We start from the raw sequence: 20957 nt of genomic DNA, 5'->3' as shown, positions 1-20957 counted from the left end.
AATGATCCACACAAACATGCCTTGAAATTGCATGGTTTTCCTTTTACCTTGTCGACTAACAAGGTCGGCCATTTATGGGAGTCAAAGTTTTGACTCCCATAAATGGCCGACCGTGTTAGTTCGCACAGTTAATTTTGAGGCAAACTTGTGTGGATAATTGTATTCTACTTTTAAAACATCTTTCCAACCATATGCATTTTAAACCAAACGGTTACAAACGCTTTTTATAGACCAACTCGTCCGATCCAAGGCAACGTGTTCCTTTAACTCTTCGTGAAATCCACCCGTTTTGATTGGCTGCATGTTGCACTACACCACCTTATAAACATACATGGTGCTTAGTATACATGTATGATTCAGACTGACTGAAGATCTGCATACCTTGCCGGAAACAATACTGAACGCTTTTGATACGCCCATCGGGGTACATGTATGATAAACTGCTATAGATAGAACCCAGTTTTATTATTATGTATGACTGCATTGCTGGATAAATAGAGTAAATAAATAAATAAACAAGTGCACAGTTTGTTGAACTTGCTCAGGGGGGGGGGATATTATTATAATGGTTGTAGGTTTCCAGGGGGGGGGGTATTATTGTTATGGTTATACAAGTAGCTTTCCAGATTTTTAGAGGAATCTAACAAAAGGTACAGTACTTAAGGCATATTTATATATTGTAACGTTCTTCTGCTACACATATCTAAAAACCTTAAAAATCCTAAACGTATTTAACAAATTACTCAAAGTGTGATGAAACAAATACTGTAATCTTAAATCTTGCCACTGGCTCGAAGAACGAGGAGAAGAACGTAACCTCGTCCACTTTTATTTCTTGTTCTTAGTTTTTTTTTTGAGACGCCTTGACTGAAATTTATACATATCAATATAAAGTGGTTCGGCCTTAAGAACTCACTCATCTAGTCCGAGGGATGAAGCCTGCTGGCAAATTAAATTGCGACGGTACAGAAGGGCCTACTAAGACCCAAGATACAAACTGTACTAGCTTCTTAGCACAGTACGCTTAATCCGTACGGGTCAGCTAGTATTGATTTATTTCACTGAGTAGCGAGCAAGATTTCTTTTGGTCACTGGCTCTCTCTAACCGACAGCCTTGCTTGGTTTAATGTGAAACTGTGCATGGAGCGTGAATAATGAACACACACTGCATGTCATACTATCTATATTCACAATCCTTATATCATTTTTTTCCCCTAGGACAGTGGTGGTGCACCACTGAATTATAATATTGCAGGCCTGGAATTTCATCTTTGGAAGGGCAAGGCCGTTTTCATTTTGCAAAGGGCACTTCCATAGGAAAATCTTACTAGTGGATGTAGATCACTTTCAAAGGGGCACCAAGGCCAAGACCAGGGGCAACGGAGGCCATGGCCTCCGTGGTCTGCATGTAATTCTAAGCCTGATATTAATTCATGAGAATTGACGGGCGCTCGAATCATGAAGAACGCGGGAATACACCTCAGCACAATGCGCATTCTATTGTACCATTTTCACCATTTTGGGGAGTCAATGCCTTAACATTTCAGATCCCAAAATGGCGGACAGGATCTACATGTATAGGCGTGTTCAAAGGGTTTGGGTACGTTTTGTATCACACAGAACACAAGCGTTCAGAGATTTATATTAAACCTACACTGTTTAATGATAATGAAAGTAGAAAGCTTCCTTGAAAATTACCTGCTGCGGTGTTACAATTATTTTAGCATAAACGGATTATACGCGACTCTCCTGATTTTTCGATGTCACAGAGTGTAAACAATTGTCTTTACAGGCAATGGTCATAATTGTTTTAAAGCACAACTATGCATTTTGTGTTCATGTAAATACCCCGTGCAGCAGTGTGGCACACGCAAGTTTTATCAAATTCATTGCTTGATTGGTTAGTACGTAAACCACCTAGCCACAAAAGAAAATTAGAACGCTTAACGCAGCTCTTGGTTGCCTCTAAAGATGGCATCTATAGGAATAGACCTGCATTTTTAGTCAACGGATTTGGGTACTTTAAAACACAATGTCCACAGAGTTTTTTGGACATTGTTTTACTCGTTGCTCAAAAACTACAGCACCTCAGCTAGTAATATTTTAAGGGAAGCTTTCTACCATCATTATTTTCAAACTGTGTGAGTTTAATGTAAATCTGTGGACATTTTGTTCGTGTCCTACAAAAATTACCCAGACCCTTTAATGAATTCCACTTGTGAGCTTTCTTTAAGCATTTAAGTCAACTTGAAACTAGATTAATTAGATCGTACAGAGATCCCTTCAGATTAAGCCGTTAACTAGAACTTGGTTTAGAAATGGGATTAAGACTTGGTTAATGGCCAGTAACTAGGTTACTGGAAAGGGTTAATGCGATTAGTGGTTGATGGAACATGTAGGAAGTTATTGATCCAGTTTCAGCGAGTTTGCATCACTGTCCTTACATACAGGCGATTCAAAACGAAGAACATTCAATATCGTACACAAACACATTGATGTATTCCATCCATGTACAGCCGTCGATTTCACAAAGGGTTAGGAATCGTCTTATCTCGAGTTAGGACGAGTTACTCTTCCTAACTTAGGATTAATCTTAAGGTCTGCATGCTATGCAGTGCAGGGTTTGGACTCGTCCTAAGTCCTATAAGATTAGTCTTAAGTTAGGAAGAGTTTTGTGAAATCGACGGCTGGTACTAACTGCTTTGAGGTTGAGAGACTACAAAAATCCAGGCCTGATACTTCACTAAGTAGGAGGCAACGAAGGCGATTGCCTCTATGCCCCCTGGTCATTGCCTTGGTGCCCTTAAAATGCTACAGTAGAAAATTAATTTACAATTTCTTCATAGGGTGCCCTTCACCAAGGAGAAAATGCCGTGGTGCCCTTGCCCATTCCAAAACGAACCATACAGGACTGAAAGTCATTAATAGACTAAGAAAATTTGCGGTGACACCATGTAGACAAATCTCTTTCGAGTGATGGTGGTTTTTAGAAGAACCGGACGGCTCAATGTATCAGACACCATCTGCCGTCAGCAGTCTCCAGACAATAAGGTTTATTGCAATTCAGAAACGCAATGCATTGTGGGAAGGAATATGGGGCAGTTTCTACGACTCGCGCACGCAACGCCTATACCTTTGTGTGGGTTCAACAGCGCCCTCTCTTGATATTTCGCTATTCGCGATAAACCTTATGGACAGAGTATACAGTACTGCCCAAAATGTTGAGCCCTACGGTTCTTCTCAGAACCACGACCATCTACATGGCGTCACGCAAATTTTCTTATAAAAATGTCTATTATCCTCCCACCATGCACACCTTGGAGTCTTAAAAATAAATAAGTCATTAACTAATTGGCCTAATTCATGTAGGCCTATTGTGAACACTCGCACAACAATGATTTGTTAACAACATTTTTTAATGTCCATGAGTAAGCCCAGGTAGATTTCACAAAGAGTTACAAACTAGTCTTATCTCGAGTTAGGACTAGTTGCTCATCCTAAGTTAGGACTTGCCATACATTTTAATATCTCCTAGGACTAGTCCTAAGTTAGGACTTGCCATACGTTTTTAATATCTCCTATGACTAGTCCTAAGTTAGGACTTGCCATCACTTTTTAATATCTCCTAGGACAAGTCCTACGTTAGGACTTGCCATACGTTTTTAATATCTCCTAGGACTAGTCCTAAGTTAGGACTTGCCATCACTTTTTAATATCTCGTAGGACTAGTCCTAAGTTAGGACTTGCCATACGTTTTTATAAGTTAGGACTTGCCATACGTTTTTAATATCTCCTAGGACTAGTCCTAAGTTAGGACTTGCCATCACTTTTTAGTATCTCCCAGGACTAGTCCTAAGTTGGGACTTGCCATACGTTTTTAATATCTCCTAGGACTAGTCCTGGGTTAGGTATAGTCCTAACTCTTTGTGAAATCGACCCCAGAGCACCTTGTCTAGTTCGGAAATGCTATGGGCTATTTTATAAACCACTTCACAATTTGTCCTGTCGGCTACTAAAAAGCAGTGCAACCTTCTTGTTTGAATTTCTCATATTTCATCTTTTTGAGATGTGAATAATAATTTGTTTAAATATGTTCAGATTTTTGAGTGTGTGAATTTAACATCATTTGACCAAGAAAAATAATTTGTAAATTTAAATGATCTTAGCCCAGATTAAAATGTCTAGTGGAAAAAAAAACTCTACTACAGGCTACGTAGTAACACTCCTACTTAAAACTTGTTCTGTGGGCTACTAAAAACCAAGCAGTCTACCTGTTTAAAATGCTCATATTTCATCATGTTCAGATGTGAAATTTAAAATGTGCTTTTTATATCCAAAGTGCCCGATGTATGGCATCACTTTGGATATGCAATTGCAAGGCCTGAATGTTCAAGTGCAATAACATTGTTTGTGCTGGCACAAAATACCTTGACTAACAATGACATAAACACTGAAAATACCATCACAAAACTAATATTTCACTGCATAAAATTAATGCCTATCTGATAAATAATTGCACCAATTCAAATGTGATAAAAACGTTTACTACATGTTTCTGTGTGTGTGTATGTGTGATGTCAATGAATGCCAATGTTTTCCCTTGTTTATAGCAGAGCAAAATGCTACACAAATTGTGTCATTTGCTACTAAAAAAAATCATAATTTTCTACACAATTGCATTCAGTGTGCAGAAAACTAGTTTGCAGTCAAAGTGCACAATTTTTTACTTCGCATAAATTTGCTAGATGAATTCGTTCCCTGACACATATCACGACACATCACTGGTCCCTTTTTTTCTCAGGTTCATTCATACAATTTAATGCAAACCCTCTTTGATAACTGGCGCTGCTGCGAGCGTCGTTTAAACAAAAGCACAGGAAGAAAAAAAAAAGGAGGCTGCCCTGTACAAATGATATCCTAGTATTGATTAGTACATGTAGCCAGGTGTTTGTGTGTCATAGCGTACATTGTAATCGATATACAAATACGGCTATATCTCGCGCTCACATTGTCAATATCTATAGGCATTTCAACAATCAGAGGTGTATTAACGCTGTGGCGAAGAGTCAGTGCCCCCTCCCCTTAAATATATATTTAGAAAAATAAACTGTTAATTAAAATTGAGCCAGTCCAAATATTTATTTTCAACTACATTTTCTCTTGCTTGTCAATCTAAAGATCATTGAAGGCAGTGGACACTAATTGGTAATTACTCGAAATAATTATTAGCATAAAACCTTACTTGGTAACGAGTAATGGGTTAGAGGTTGATAGTATAAAACATTGTGTGAACTGGCTCCCTCTGAAGTGACGTAGTTTTCGAGAAAGAAGTATTTTTCCAGGAATTTGATTTTGAGACCTCAGATTTAGAATTTTAGGTCTCGAAATCAAGCATCTGACAGCACACAACTTCGCGTGACAAGGGTGTTTTTTCTTTCATAGTTATCTCGCAACTTCAACGACCAATTGAGTTAAAATTTGCACAGGTTTGTTATTTTATGCATATGTTGAGATACGCCAAGTGAGAATTCATGACTGGTCTTTGACAATTACTAGTAGTGTCCAGTGTCTTTAAAAACTAGCAGCTCAATATGCAAACTGGGGACAGGAATTTATTTTTTTGAAATATTGTATTAAAGAAAAATCAATATCTCAACAATGGCCTGGTATAATGGTGAGTGATCGAGTCCACAGGGGCCATGACGTCTACACCTGGGTCAGACTTCCTGGCTCTTCCTACCAAACCTAAGACCCCCTTGTTTATCGATGTCACAGGCTGAGATAGTGCTCACTGTGGTCAAGGAAGAACTATAGCTTAGAAATTTGCGTTGTATGTACATGTATGCGCACACATTTTCAATGTTTGACGTTGGCGGTAGACCAATGCAAGGGGTCAGTACATATACCAAGGTCAATATTTCTCATTTACATATATACAAAGGGCTGTGTGCTTTGTTTTTGAAAGGGCAAGGGGACATTGTGTTTTGTGTCCTACAAAAAGTACCCAGACCCTCCAAGATTTTGATGCTAAATGTATACATGTACTAGTACCTTTAAAGCACCAAGTTTGATGCCCTGGTCTTAGCCTAGTGCCCCGGTCTTAGCCTAGTGCCCCGGTCTTAGCCTTGGTGCCCCGGTCTTAGCCTAGTGCCCCGGTCTTAGCCTAGTGCCCCGGTCTTAGCCTAGTGCCCCGGTCTTAGCCTAGTGCCCCGGTCTTAGCCTAGTGCCCCGGTCTTAGCCTAGTGCCCCGGTCTTAGCCTAGTGCCCCGGTCTTAGCCTAGTGCCCCGGTCTTAGCCTAGTGCCCCGGTCTTAGCCTTGGTGCCCCGGTCTTAGCCTAGTGCCACGGTCTTAGCCTTGGTGCCCCGGTCTGAGCCTAGTGCCCCGGTCTTAGCCTTGGTGCCCCGGTCTCAGCCTAGTGCCCCGGTTTTAGCCTAGTGCCCCGGTCTTAGCCTAGTGCCCCGGTCTTAGCCTAGTGCCCCGGTCTTAGCCTTGGTGCCCCGGTCTTAGCCTTGGTGCCCCGGTCTTAGCCTTTGTGCCCCAGTCATGGCCTGGCTACTTTGGTTCCCCTTCATTGTGTTCACACAAAATTGTTTAATCGTGGCCTTTCCAAAATAAAACAAAATAGCCTAACCATAGGCGTAATTGTTATGATGTTAAAGTGTGTAAGTTTGTGCATTTGTTGTATTCAGATTTTTAATTAACCAATAGTTATAGCTACGTACATTGTGTGTTGTAATACGTACGGCCCTATCGTTTATAAATTAGATACATGTTGGTAACAGAGGATTCAATGGTTTAAAGTCCGACCCAAGCAAGGCCACAGAAACTAATTAGATGAGCCAATTTTCCCCCAGTGTAGATTTCTGCGCAGGTAATCGGGCGCGATGAATTGAGCAAGTTAGCATCGCAAATTGGCATCTATAGAATATATGATTGTGTTACCTATCGTTAATATTGCAAAAAATCAAAATAAACATGCCTTATGATACACGGTAGGCATGCATTTTTAATTTGATGTCAGGGGCGAGCATGAATACTGTAAGACCTACATAATAATAATAATTCATCTGTATAAAGCATCCAATTGCCAAAGAGTACAAGGCGCTTCATGTATATATACAATATATTGTAGCTAGGTAAAATATTGGAAAATACCATTGTTTAAAAAAAAACTTCTCTCTCTTAATGCAATAATAAAAAAGCATGCCGTAGCGCAAAACAAACGTTTTTCGGATGGAGCTGAAATTTGAGCTTGTTGAGCCACGATTACCCCATTATAACCCAAATTTTTGGTAAATTTAAAGAGGGTCTAGGGTTTAACCAAAGAGTCATTGCTGACAAAAAGTCTGATACTAGGATTTTACAAGGCATGATGGCATTTCAACCGTTTCCACCAGCAATTGCCGTGGTCCCCTGTGGTTTTGCTGTTGGTGCCCCGTGAAAAATTCCTAGGTAAGGTTCAAATTAACATATTCGTCATAGAGGGCCCCTTACCAGAGGGAAATTCCTGGGCCCCCTTCAAGAGCAACGTTCAAGACCTGAACATCTGTACAAAATTTATCCACAGTAAAATCAAAACCATAGCAAAAATCAATCAATATCCCCCCCCCCCCCCCACAATATGAGCCAGTAATTCAAAGAGGACAATTCGTGAGGTCAACATTTGAAGAGCAAACATGGCTGAGAGGGATAGAGTCCACTTCAGTCAGGTATCCAAGATTATGTAAATAAAGTCAAGTCCTCGCTACGTATATCAACTGTATTCCTACCCTCTCTATCCCTTGTGATTGTAGTTCTGTTGGTTTTATTGAGTTTTTCCCCCTCGTAGTAAACACCCGTTAGGCATCGACCAATGCTCACGTCAGTCTTGAAAGAGAAAGCTTGCTGCTGTTTTTTTTTTTGTTTTTTTCAAGAAATTGTTTGCTACGATTTCAACCCCCGAACAAAGATATTGACAAAATAGGGACACCGCCAATATAGGGCTAGATAGCTCAAATGGTAGAGCGCCGGCACGTTAATCCGGAGGTCGTTGGTTCGAATCCCACTCTAGTCAATTCTTTGTTCAACCCCAAAAAACAGTTTCACCCCGAGACACAATGTTATGATAGATTGAAATTTTATCATTTATCATTCTGATTGTGACTATTATTATTTTTTAAATGATGAAACCAAAGAACTCTCAAAAGCGACTGGCAATTATGGAAGAGTAGAGAGTAAGGCTGTGCATTTTTGGGTAATTTTTTTTTTTTTTGAGTACCCGATATCCATTTTGATTTGGGTACTGGGTACCCGTTACATCCGAACCTCCAAATTTACAGCCTAAAAATTAGAAAATGTTGTTTAATATCAATTTGGAAGTTGTAGAATTTTGATCTCATTTACCTGAAATTGCGGTTAATGGAACCGATTAAATGGAACCTAAACCGATCGTCTGTTTTCGGGTACCAAGATGCCTGGCACAGGCTTAGTAGAGGTGGGGGGGAGGAATGTAGAAGAAAAAAATAAACGCAATTTGAGAAAAGCCGCCTCAGAGACATACAGGAAGGTAACTGAAAACCAAATCCACAGGCAAGGCTCCAGACCAGGACTAGAACTTGGGTAACAGAGGTGAATAGTATTAAAGGCAAAATACCATTTTGGAACACGGAACGATTGGTTTGGCACGGAACGATTGGTTTGACACTATTGGCAATTACTCAAAATATTTATTAACATAAAACCTTACTTTGGTAACAAGAAATAGGGAGAGGTTGATAGTATAAAACATTGTGAGAAACGGCTACCTCTGAAGTAACGTAGTTTTCGAGCAAGAAGTAATTTTCCACGAATCTGTTTTCGAGACCTCAGAATTACATGTAGATGAGGTCTCGAAATCAACTTGCATTTGACAGCACACGACTTCGTGTGACAAGGTTGTTTCTTCTTTCATTATTATCACGCAACTTCGACGACCTATTGAGTTCAAATTTTCACAGGTTTATTATTTTATGCATTTTATGTTGAGGTACACCAAGTAAGAAGACTTGTCTTTGACAATTACCAATAGTGTATAATGGCTTTAAGGCAGTTTAGAAACTGTACATGTAGAATCAGGGAGATTTGGCAGGGTTCTATTTAAAGCAGTTCTATTTTGCTAGCCCTGCACTAATGCTACCACTGGTTATTTGTGTTAATTGTTTGTTTTGTTTTGATTTGCTACATATTGCCTTAAAGCCATTATACCCTTTCGGTAAAAAAAAAAAAAAATATTTACAAATAATTTACAGGGTTTACAGAAGGTAATGGTGAAAGACTTCTCTTGAAATATTGTTCCATGCAATGCTTTACTTTTTGAGAAAACATTAAAACAATATAAATTCTCGTTAGCGAGAATTACGGATTTATTTAAAACACATGTCATGACAGGGCGAAACGCGCGGAAACAAGAATGGGTTTACCGTTATTTTCTCCCGACTCCGATGACCAATTGAACCTAAATTCTCACAGGTTTGTTATTTTATATATTAATCTTTGTGATACACGAAGTGTGGGACTTGGACAATACTGTTTACTGAAAGTGTATAATGGCTTTAAATGAAGATCAATGTACACTGCACACAAGACAACAAATTCCAAAACATACAGTTAGTTCAGAACATGCCTGTACAAATGTACATAGCAGGGTACATGTAGTTCTGCACCAACGGGTTGGTAATCTAAGCCATTATTGGTTTTTCGCATAACAGATACTGTGCGGTGAATCAATACAAGAGTGCCTCATGCCACTACTGCATAAAAATGAAGTGTACTAATGCTGGTACCCTGTATGACCTTCCACTCTTAAAGTAATACACCTATCTGCCAACGCACATGAAGTGTTCCCTGTGTACATTCAGTAGTCTTGGATACCTATTTCCCCAAGGGGCTAGACTTTTTCGGCATCAAGCCTCAGTTTGACTTCCATTGATCTGAATGGGAGAGAAACAAGATGGCTTCCCATCACATGATACAACTGGATAGTTCCAGGCCTGACACTTCACGCAGGCAAAGGGCAATAAAGACGATTGCTGCCACGTCCCCTGGTCATTGCCTTGGTGCCCTTAAAATGCTCGAAGTAGAAATTTACAATTTCCTCATAGGATACATTTAGTACAAATTTGGTGCCCTTGCCCTTTTCAAACCAAACCATACAGGCCTGTGTGACATGATGCACACAAACTGGCAGATGTCATCATGTACATGTAATACCGCATACCGGCAACTTGGGCAGGCCTGTAGGGGCAAGGGGCAAGGGCACCAAGGCTTGTTATTATTATTATTTATTTTCTCTTTGGTAAAGGATACCCAACATGTAAGGAAAATTTAAATGTCTGCTGTCAGATCATTTCATGGGCACAAAGGCAATGAATGACCAGGGGGGTGGAGGCAAATTGTTCGTTCCCTCCAAGCCTCCAAGTATCAGGCCTGATTTGGGTTTAGCTCAGAGCTGCACCAAGCGTTCTAATTTTTCTACACAACCAAATGGTTCACTGACCAATCATGCGAAGCATTTGGTAAAAGTCAGAAGCAGGTGCAAAATTGTGTCCAACTTGTGGTTTACTTTTTAAAGATCTTATTTTTACATTTTAGTATTCCGCACTAATGCTAAAAATAGAAGCTCAGTACCCAGATCTCAGACGACAGGTCGAGATTCACTGACGAAGGCATGCGTACATGTTCATGTCCAAGCGTTAAATGTTAACTCACGTGTACTGACTGTACTAATGTGGGGTCTGGCATTGATCGCTAGTCAGTGAACGTTTGTCTGATATACAGGTATTTTTTAGCAAAAGAAATGTCACTATAATTGCAAGGTGGTCCCTATACGAATATGTTTTAAGATGCAGTTATTTTTTTAGTCAAAGTAATATAGACACAAGAATCTTCTACAAGTCCAATGGTTTGTTTTTAAACGCTCACTCAAACATTGTTTTAAAGTGAGTTTAAAAAAAGTTGTCGGGCTTGTCGTCAGGTGTCGTCATTGTCCGCTTTTAGTGATACCGGTACAGTGTAAAATCCTGCATACATTTACGTAACGCGCACATCCAGGCCGAAATTGTTGTTTTTTTGCAGGTTTTTTTTTTCTGCTCATCTCGCTAAGTTGAAATTTCTGTGTACTTTTTATGCCCCTTTGTTTTAGGCCAAGTAAAAAAAAAAACATGTTTCGCATCGCCGCCTGCTTCCTTTTTACAGGCCGCCTCCTTTTTTATTTAATTTTTTTTTTTTTTTTTAATAGGGTTATTTTAAATGATCTCAGTGAATGCCTCGACTAAATTGTTTCATTTATGTTTTGTGTATTTCAGCAGTAGAAAAAACAATGGATATTTGACATTTTAACAAAGAATGGCGGCCATCTTTAAATAAAAAATAAAAAATAAAAAGCCCGTCTTCCTCCTTTTTTTGAAAAACCCGGACGTGAAACATGTTTTTTTTTTTTTTACTCGGCCTTAATGTCAAACCCAATTTTTAATGTCTGTATTTTAATGTTTTATCTGTAAATTTTGTAAATTCAATGTAATTTTGCCTATGGCAACTATTTTGAATGTTTTTAATACACCATGAATAATAGTTTGTGGATCCATTCATTGACCGAGGACAAGCACATAAATACGTTTTTGTTATACTACTGGGTCTGGGATATTCTTAATTTCAACTTTGTACATTTATATTTATAAGTAGAGGTAACAACACTTTGTTTTTGGTGGCTAAATTTAATTAACCATAGTGGATTACAGGAAACAATGGGATAAGTCCACTCAACTCAACTGATCGATCTAACGCTAAATCAACATTCACAATGCCCATGCATGGGGCCATGGCATGCATGCAGAAATTAAAAACAACAAGTTTAATTTTCATTATTCTTACGGCAGGAACCAAAACGAAGGAACAAAATCAAGTAGACAATCATTCGTAAATTATTTACAGACTATTGTGGCTTTTGTTTGATTATTGCACAGTCCATCCAAAAATATTGGTGGATTTTCCACCCTTTTGATCGGTCATTTCGCCATTTGTACCAGTTTTATGTCACGACTACGCCAGCAAAACATTGCTTGCGTCGTTGGGACGTGATTCGGGCCTTCTGAACCAGCAAAACTGAGGAAAAATCCGCTCACCTTTAGCGCCCACTTGTCCATTATGGAGCTGATCGGCAAATTCATTGGACTACTCATTGTATATTTGCTCCTTGATGCACTCCCTCAACGAGAAAAGCCGTAAGGATGCAGGTAACTCACAGCATGCACTGAGACATTAAACAGCATCAACGATGGTTCGAGAGCTGAGGAGAGCGAAGAAGATGGTTGTAAAATATTATCATGAGTGTGGTCGTGTTCCTTGTTCAAACGCAGGTAGGGTTCGTGTGTTCTGAAGAGAAACGTTTGGGTAACCAGACTAGATGAGGGTGGAACCTTTGACCTATTCGGCTACCCACCTCGGGGGAGGGGCGGGGACTAGGAGTTTCAAGGGGATTCGGATTACGGCATATCGTGATTAAGTGGCAAGTTGAAACCAAACAAAACTACTTGTTTGTAAATACTTGGATGACGATTGAGGGATAATGTTTTAGTAAAATGTGACAAAAAGGATCAGCCCCCTGAATTAAAAAAGTTCACCAAGGAGGGCAACCATTTTTTCCCGGCGTCAAAACGATCCATCATACACCAGGAATCTCAGTCAGTTAGTGTGTTTCACAAACACATTCAGTTGTACATTTACGATTCAAATAATTTGGTTAAAATGTGTTTGTGCTCTTGAATAATGAGGGTTTTTCTCTATTTTTCTTCTCTTTTACATTTCACCCCACACTGTTTGATTTTCAGTATGAAGATAAATTTTGACCACTTTAAAAATGTTTTAGCATGTATACTCAGTATACAAGCTAAAACATAAAGTTTGGTCCTAGTGTCAAAGATTACCTTCACCTGTTTGTGTCCCACATTATGCATAAATAACAAACCTGTGAAAATCATCAGACTCGATCGGTCATCAAGGTTGTGAGAAAATAATGATGACATAACAAATTTATTTAACAAAACACACACAACCTTTAATAAAACACCCAATTCACCCGACTTCATTCTTTGATCTGCACATCATTTTAAGAGTCAATTATCATAATGTTCGCCCAGTCACGAGTACGCGCCATAAATTTACCCACAAATGGAAGACAGTGGGATAGCACTGCGCGTGACGTCAAGTGGTAAATCTATGGGTGCGTTCGTTTAGCTCCCAAGGGTCGACCCCGGTGCGTGGCGAGTTTTTTTTTACCAGGACGAACGTTGGTAATTATCTCCACACACTCGTCCTGGGAAAAAAACCAGGGAAACTAAACGAACGCACCCAATGATATTACTGCTCAACAGAGGTTCTAAAACAAAACACACCGGTTGGCTAAGAGGGCGCACTTATAGTTTAACAAACCCAATTAATTTGTCAATAACTTGGGAACATTTGAATGTAGGCTAATGTGGCCGCAAAGTATGGATAAAAAAAGTCACAGTATATAGCAGTGCTTGTGAATTCAACATGGCCGCCAATCCCAAAAAGCAGGCCATTAAAGATGCTATGCCAGATTTTTGGCCGATTTGACCCCACAATTTTGATTTAAAATTCAATAGGTATTTTGATGGGGGTCGAGAAAGTTACAAGCTTTCATTTGAGCCATTGCTCGAAAAAGTCTGCCAATTATAAGTAGCAGTGAAATAAAGTGCGCAAAATTAGTTTTTGTCGGGATCCCGACAATAATTATATCACACGACCAATTCTTATGTGTATTATAAAAAACGTTTTAAATTGTTGTCATGGTTCCTGACCATTAAATTACTCTTTGAAATACCATTCACTCAAAAAAATCTACTTTTTAATGTTTAGGGGCCAAAAATCTGACATAGCATCTTCAATTGTTTCTCAGATGTTTTTTGTATGGGTGACAAAATAGCGTCCTCAGCAGTGAAACACCTTTTATAGAGAGTGTTTAATTTTTACTGTAGTAACAAAATGTAATGCATGTATTGATTCATTGATTTGTTGTTAGTTAAAACAATTATTTAGAATTGTTCATTTTGATCTTGTAAAAGAAAGGTGATATTGAAGTAGGCCTACCCAAAGAATGAATGTTTTTTCGTTTTTTTTTTTCTTCTTCGTCATAAATTGCTAGCATGTCATTGCTATTGCAAGTGTTAATTGTGTTGCAATTGCAAAAAAAAGATCCGCATACAAGTTCAATGTGACGACACACGTTTTCTGCAGCAAATCAAATAAACAGCTTTCCCGGCGCCCCTCTTTCATCATCAACAAATCTATTCACCGAAATACATTGGGAAATGTGTATGGGTTGTACATTATATACATCACTGCGTTGCTGGATGGGATTTCGAAGACAAAGTCTGCATGTAAAGAAGTAATAGCTTTTAAGTTGTTTCTAGCAGGGCGGAATTCGCCATTAACAAGTTGTGTATCAGTAAGGTTTGGCACAATGCGGCAGCTAGGTAACCGTCCGAATCGACACTTTGTGAAATCACGAATTAGCAGAAAATGTTTCTTGGGCGGGTAGGGGAGCCATGCCATGTACTTAGGGATTTTAGTTACAGAATTGGTTTTTGCAGTGTTAGTGACCTAAGCGCTACTTCATGTAATTCACCATTATACATAAACTGACAAACCTAAAAACCGATTACACATTTTATTGTTTGCATGACATCGATTTAAAAAATGAATAAAACGCTCATTGAGCGATAAACTCCGATCCTAACCAGTTTTATTTACTTTTCGTCAAATTATGACCGACCTCAGACTGATATTTCACGGGATGTTTTCTACAACTTTCATCATCAATATAACTTAATGTTTTATGTATATGATTTATTTCTTGCCAATTCTGTAATGTTCCGTTAAAACTAAGTTCTACAAAACACAGTGAGCTGCGAAACTATTTCTAAAGGGACATTGGTATTAATTTTTAACCCGGGTAGTATAGTACTAGGCCTCGTAGGAGGAAAAACAATAATTATTTTTTGAGGGCGCCCTTCCTAGTTACTGTCATCACGACGAAAAGTTCGCACAGCGGTTGGATTCCCAATCAGTTAAAATGAACAGGTGGTCAACACATCACTGGTATCTCCTCATTACATAACACTATAAACTCGCGCAGTGCGCACCAGTCAAAAGTAAACTTTTTTGTAACCATTTTGCGAATGGGTAAATGAAGGATCCGGTGAAGTCCGCATCGTGTTGTTGTTGGTGGGAAATTTCTAGGAAAACATACTCTGTTCCACCTTTTGCCCTTGAAAAGAGCGAGATAAGGCTTCGATTTCCTTTACGCATTTTCCGCTACAAAATCGAGGCTGTAAATATAGTTTCACATAGGCATTTCTGGAGAGGTGATTAGTTTGCTGCAAAGCATGGGTGAAGTTAATCGCGTCAAGAAGGGTGAATTTTCCCGCTGTATGTCAGGCGATGAGGATAACGGTTCAGTCGACCCGGACCGTGATGACAACATGGGTCCTCCGCCGTCTACCGCGTCGCAGCCCGGGCAGCAGACGAGACCGCCGTTTAGGAAGCAAGGCCGGAGTATTTCTCATGACCACGATGGAGAGGAGAGTACCAAAGAAATACACGATGGACCGCCTACTGCACTCAATGAATTCCGGAGGAAAAGTGATTATGCATCGCCAGGTGGACGACGACGGCCACCAATGTCGTAAGTGAATTAAATGTTTTTATAGTAGAAAATTCTACTTGTTTGTCATACTTCGTATTTGTAAATTGTTGTAACCATAATACATATTCATGGTAGAATTCCACTGGTAGAATTCTACCTCCATGTTCTGTTGGTTGTAGCCACATTGATGGTTCATTAATTTTTGTGTCTTTCAGTAGTTAAATCACTTTTTAAATACCCGTACTTGTTTATATAAAAAAAAAAAAAAAAAAAAATTAATATTATTACTGACATTTATTTACTACACCACCACGTACCAAACTAATAATTTCATCGACAGACATGTTTTAAAATCTTTATAAAAAAATGGAGGGGGGGGGGGGGGGGGGGGGGTAGAACTTGAATTGTCGAATAGAACTTTCTTAGAAGATCGCCGCAACGGATCTTGACCAGAATCTATTTGAGGAAGAACTTTCTTACAAGTTTAACATAAACTGCATTATTTGAAAGAATAAGCAGTTTATAATAAACTTAAAAAAAAAAAAAAAAAGGTTTTTATGAATTAAGAAACCGGATAGGCCTTCAACAGAAACCCACAACATTTGTTTTAGATAATTGAATAATATAGTTTCACAGCGAGGTATCTTCATTCAATTGAAAAACACAAAACCTCCGAGCTTGTCCTTTCTCTGCTCAAGTTTACCGGCCCAAATCTAGGATCACTGGCATTGGGCCTGCAGTTTGGCAAGTATAAAATTCCAGCTCTAAAAACACCTATGGCTTCCCGATTAAAGGCATGGATCTTGAAATAGTTCTCTTTGCATAATTGTTGCATCTTCATAAAATGCTAAAAATGTTTTCAAAACTTTTTAGAAAGATAAACACCAGGATAAATCTTGAATGAACCCTTTGAAACTCCATGATGTAACTGCAATGTCCAGAATTATTGTCCTTTGGCCGCCTTCCAGTCTGGCCAGTATAAAATTTGAGCTCTCTGACTTGGCTTTTTGATCCCAGACATGGATCTTGAAATAATTCTCACTGATCAAATTCATAGCTTTTGCTGACCATACCAGTATTTTCTTTATCAAATGCTGAAAATGTTTCCACATCTTGTCAGTACGCTACAGAAACATTATCATAAGATTATACCTCAAACCCTTTTAAACTCCATACCATACAGTCCAGAGCCAGAGTGAAATCCAACAAGTGTTTGTGTAAATTCAGGGCCTCGAATTGTTTACCAATAATTTGCATGAAGTGTCTCTTGTTGAGTACTCTGCTATTGTCCACGCACAATACTTTCTTTTTGTCTGACCCTTTATGTAGCTCTGGTGGACAATTGATACAAGGCCAGCTATGCGTTTGTATGGGAAGACTAACATACTGCACACTAAAGGGCCTGCCGTCGATCTCACCCAAATCTTCCTAACATTGGATTAATCCTAGGACTAAGGACGAGTGAAGTTCTGTAATCATAGACGTTAGGACACATTGAACCCATTCTAAGTTCCATGTAGGACGAGTTTCTTGTCCTAACTCAAGAAAGGATTAATCCTAGCGTTTCTTGAAATCGGCTGCTGGCCCCAAAAGTGGATTAGGCAAAAAAATTCAGGTGGTGTGGTCACATTACTTTGTCTGAAGCTAAAACAGATCTGTTTGATTATTATTATTTTTTCACCCTTACACCGACGAGTATAACAGTGCCACCCCCCCATAACGAAAATAGTTTAAAAAAAACAAATAAAGATTGTCAGAAGCTATCAAATTTAGAAAATAGAATTAGCTGTGCAAACTGCTTACAAACTAAAAGGACTACATGGTATGAATGAAAAATAAAATAGTTAATGGCCTGATGTTTCGACCTTATATTCGACCCTTGCAGAGTCTTTCTCGAAGGCTTTCAAAGTTTTGAACACATTGATTGATCAATTTGTCACCAACAAAGGTGAACTCACAATTGGTTTATCCTGAAAAAATGGTACTTCCCCTTAACTTTTATTATCAGTGTAATTCCTCATTAAAAACCTCTTATGGGAGATAAGCCTTTTTTTTAACTTTTTAAATGTACAACATTTTCTCTGCAGCAGGGGTTCAGAGAGTAGAGTGCCTGAAATTGTCATTGTTTGTGGATTGCTTGTGTCTACCTTTCTTGTTGCACTACTTGACTACAAGTTGGTAGTGGGAGGTCGTGTCCGAAAATTAGGTCAACAAAGAAGCATAACAAATATGATTTCCACACGTTTTTCTGCCCATCACTGTACTATACAGGAGAAACAACTTCAGAGGAAAACAGAACTGTCATGGGTGACTAGTTTCCTTCCTCCATTTTTGTGAGCATATAGAGTTCTGTTTGTCTGTGCCCTGTGTAAACATTGTATGCTGGTGAAGTATGTCACAGCAAAACCATGAAATAATGACTGGTCAAACTGTGGGAGGGTTGACTGTGTAGTTTGTGCCTCGCAATGAATTCCCTATGTATTCATGTACACATATTGCAGGCTGGTGTTGTTTCTGAAAAAAAAAACATGCATAATACTGCATTTCATTTGCCACCATAGGTGACAATACAGATCTCTAAACTACTTGAATGAAAGCAATCCACCCTTTGTATACTGATCAGCTGCAATATTCCACTTTGTTGAGCCTAAATCATGTAGGCATTCATAAACTGGCTGAAAAAAAACATCTCATGCAAAGCACTTACCCACTCAGGTGTTTGATCAATAATGTTTCATTTTGAAAACACTCTCTAAAAAGTAGCTACAGAATGTACTGCTTTAAGAAAGTTGTGCAATATCTTTATGACCCCCCCCCAAAAAAGAAAAAAGAAAGAAAAAAAAAAAAAAACTAAATAAATAACTAAATAAATAAATGAAAATAAACAATTTATTTGTGTCTTTCTTAGTATCAATACTGCTGCCTGATAAGCATTCCTGCAGTCAGGAAGCAGGAAATTACAATGTACCATAACATCTACAAACCAATATCAAAAGCAAGGCCCCCCCCCCCCCCCCCCCCGGGTCTAGCAACTAGTGACTGATTATTAAAAATTGGAATAGACACTGACATTAAAAGGATGTATTGATTAACAGACTGTAACTTAGAGCAGTCTGGTGTCGGCATGGTCCCTAGTGGCCTCCTTAGCCTCAAGGTGAAGTTGACGTTAAAGACTCTGGACACTATTGGTAATTGTCAAAGACCAGTCTTCTCACTTGGTGTACCTGAAGATATGCATAAATTAACAAACCTGTGAAAATTTGAGCTCAATCAGTCATCGAAGTTGCCAGATTATAATGAAAGAAAAAACACCCTTGTCACACGAAGTTGTGTGCTTTCAGATGCTTGACTTCAAGACCTAAAATTCAAAATCTGAGGTCTCGAAATCAAATTCGTGTATAGTTACTTCTTTCTCGAAAACTATGTTACTTCAGAGGGAGCCGTTTCTCACAATGTTTTGTATACTATCAAAAGCTCCCCATAACTCATTACCCAGTCAGGTTTTATGCTAATAATTATTTTGAGTAGTTACCAATAGTGTCCACTGCCTTTAAGAATCAAAACAGGGACCAATTTCATAATAGCTGGACAAAATTGCTTAATAATTTTCTGCTTAGCAGAAATGAGCAGGATTTCAGTCACAAAATATACACAAGACATGCTAGTTTGGCTGGTAACCTTATTCTGATAGTTGCTGTGCCCGTGGCTCGCAGGTCCATGAAATTGGGCACAGGAGGTCATAGAAGTGCTCAGAAAATAGTGCAAAGTAACAGTTATCTACTAAGCAAATTGAGCTACAAATGTTCATGTACTAGTCACAGACGATTTGTGTGGAATAGTATGTGGTTTTAAAGGCATTTAAGTAGCTGGACCCAATTTCATAGAGCTGCTTTATGCAGAAAATATTAGGCCTACTTTTAAAACAAATTTCTGCTATAAAGCAGAACTTAACAGGAAGTCTGTAAAAATGGTAGTGTGCGTGACATGGCATTACGGCTGGTAATTTTATTCTGATCCAAAGTAACATTGTTTTGTGCTACAGTTATAGGCTCTGGAATGAAAACTTGTTATGGGGTTTAAATTCCATTGTGAAAAACAGTGTAATAAATTACATGATTGAAACTTTTGCTTGGCTGAAAATTTGTAACTTTCTACTTACACCTCCCCCCAAATAAACAATAAACAAATTTGAGGACGCATTTAGAATAGATCCAGTATAAAATGTTTAAAATGCACTGATGGGCATTTTTCACTTACAATTTATTATATTCATTTACAAAAATTTACTTTTACATGCAAGGTGAAACTGAACCATCGGCATTGCAGGAAGTATGAACCCGGCTTAAGTCTGAGGTCTATGTGGGGTTCACATATAAAAGGCCCCTTATACACCCCTTTATAGGCTGACACCATTACACAGACTTTTCTATACACCAGTATTACTAGACTGAAATTACCAGGATGTAGTTTTCTTTCTGCTTCAATAATTCTCTATTGGTAATAAAGTCCTGTTATTAACCCAGGCCTGGTGAATTTCCATTGTGTTCAATGTACAAGGATCCAGGCCTTGTTTTTTTAAAAAGTAGTTAGTTAAAGTCAGTGGACACTATTGGTATAACTACTCAAAATAATTATTAGCATCAAACCTTACTTGGTGACGAGTAATGGGGAGAGGTTGATGGTATAAAACATTGTGAGAAACGGCTCCCTCTGAAGTGCCATAGTTGTCGAGAAAGAAGTAATTTTCCACGAATTTGATTTCGAGACCTCAGATTTAGAATTTGAGGTCTCGAAATCAACCATCTAAACGCACACAACTTTGTGTGACAAGGGTGTTTTTTTCTTTCATTATTATCTCGCAACTTCGATTACCAATAGTGTACACTGCCTTTAAATGAAAACATCACAAACTTTTCCATTCACTGGTCGTTCCTGGCAGGGCAAGATACTAAATTATTAATAGGAAATCTCAAATTTTGTGCTGGAAAATTTTCAATCACAATATTCGATTTGTGAATTGGGTTTCCAGTCCGTCCCTGATTTCGTTGGTTTTCCCTGGAAAAATTATCTGGGGTTTTCTTCCCACATCATTCTTTTTTGTCTTCTCCATTAATTTTTTGTGTGTGAGTAAAGCCCGGTTCACACTTCCTGTGAATACGAGCATGTTAGGAACTTTGACGTCACAAAATCGCAATGAATAATTCGCAACAGTCAAGCTGTGTTCAGCTCCTGCGATAGATTCGCTGTGAAAACAACCTTTGCTGGCGTTCAAAA

At 38.7% G+C, this 20957-nt stretch overlaps 2 protein-coding genes across 2 annotated transcripts in view; one reads left to right on the top strand and one right to left on the bottom strand.

Moving 5' to 3' along the window:
- The window catches only part of LOC117302742 (type-1 angiotensin II receptor-associated protein-like), a 30632-nt gene extending 18302 nt beyond the window's left edge, over positions 1–12330 (bottom strand). The window contains exon 1 of the mRNA XM_033786756.1: positions 12139–12330. Within this exon, the coding sequence (XP_033642647.1) occupies positions 12139–12195 (57 nt within the window). The 5' untranslated portion in view covers positions 12196–12330. The remainder of the gene's footprint in view (positions 1–12138) is intronic.
- Positions 12331–15266: 2936 nt separating this feature from the next.
- LOC117302225 (NAD kinase-like) overlaps positions 15267–20957 on the top strand; it is a 34573-nt gene continuing 28882 nt past the window's right edge. Inside the window, exon 1 of the mRNA XM_033786057.1 lies at positions 15267–15722. Coding sequence (XP_033641948.1) covers positions 15424–15722 — 299 coding nt within the window. The 5' untranslated portion in view covers positions 15267–15423. The remainder of the gene's footprint in view (positions 15723–20957) is intronic.

The sequence above is a fragment of the Asterias rubens genome, chromosome 18 (assembly GCF_902459465.1).
Source record: "Asterias rubens chromosome 18, eAstRub1.3, whole genome shotgun sequence".
Classification (NCBI taxonomy): domain Eukaryota; kingdom Metazoa; phylum Echinodermata; class Asteroidea; order Forcipulatida; family Asteriidae; genus Asterias; species Asterias rubens.
The sequence above is the reverse complement of the archived record's forward strand: the minus strand, read 5'-3'. Positions and strand labels throughout refer to the sequence as shown.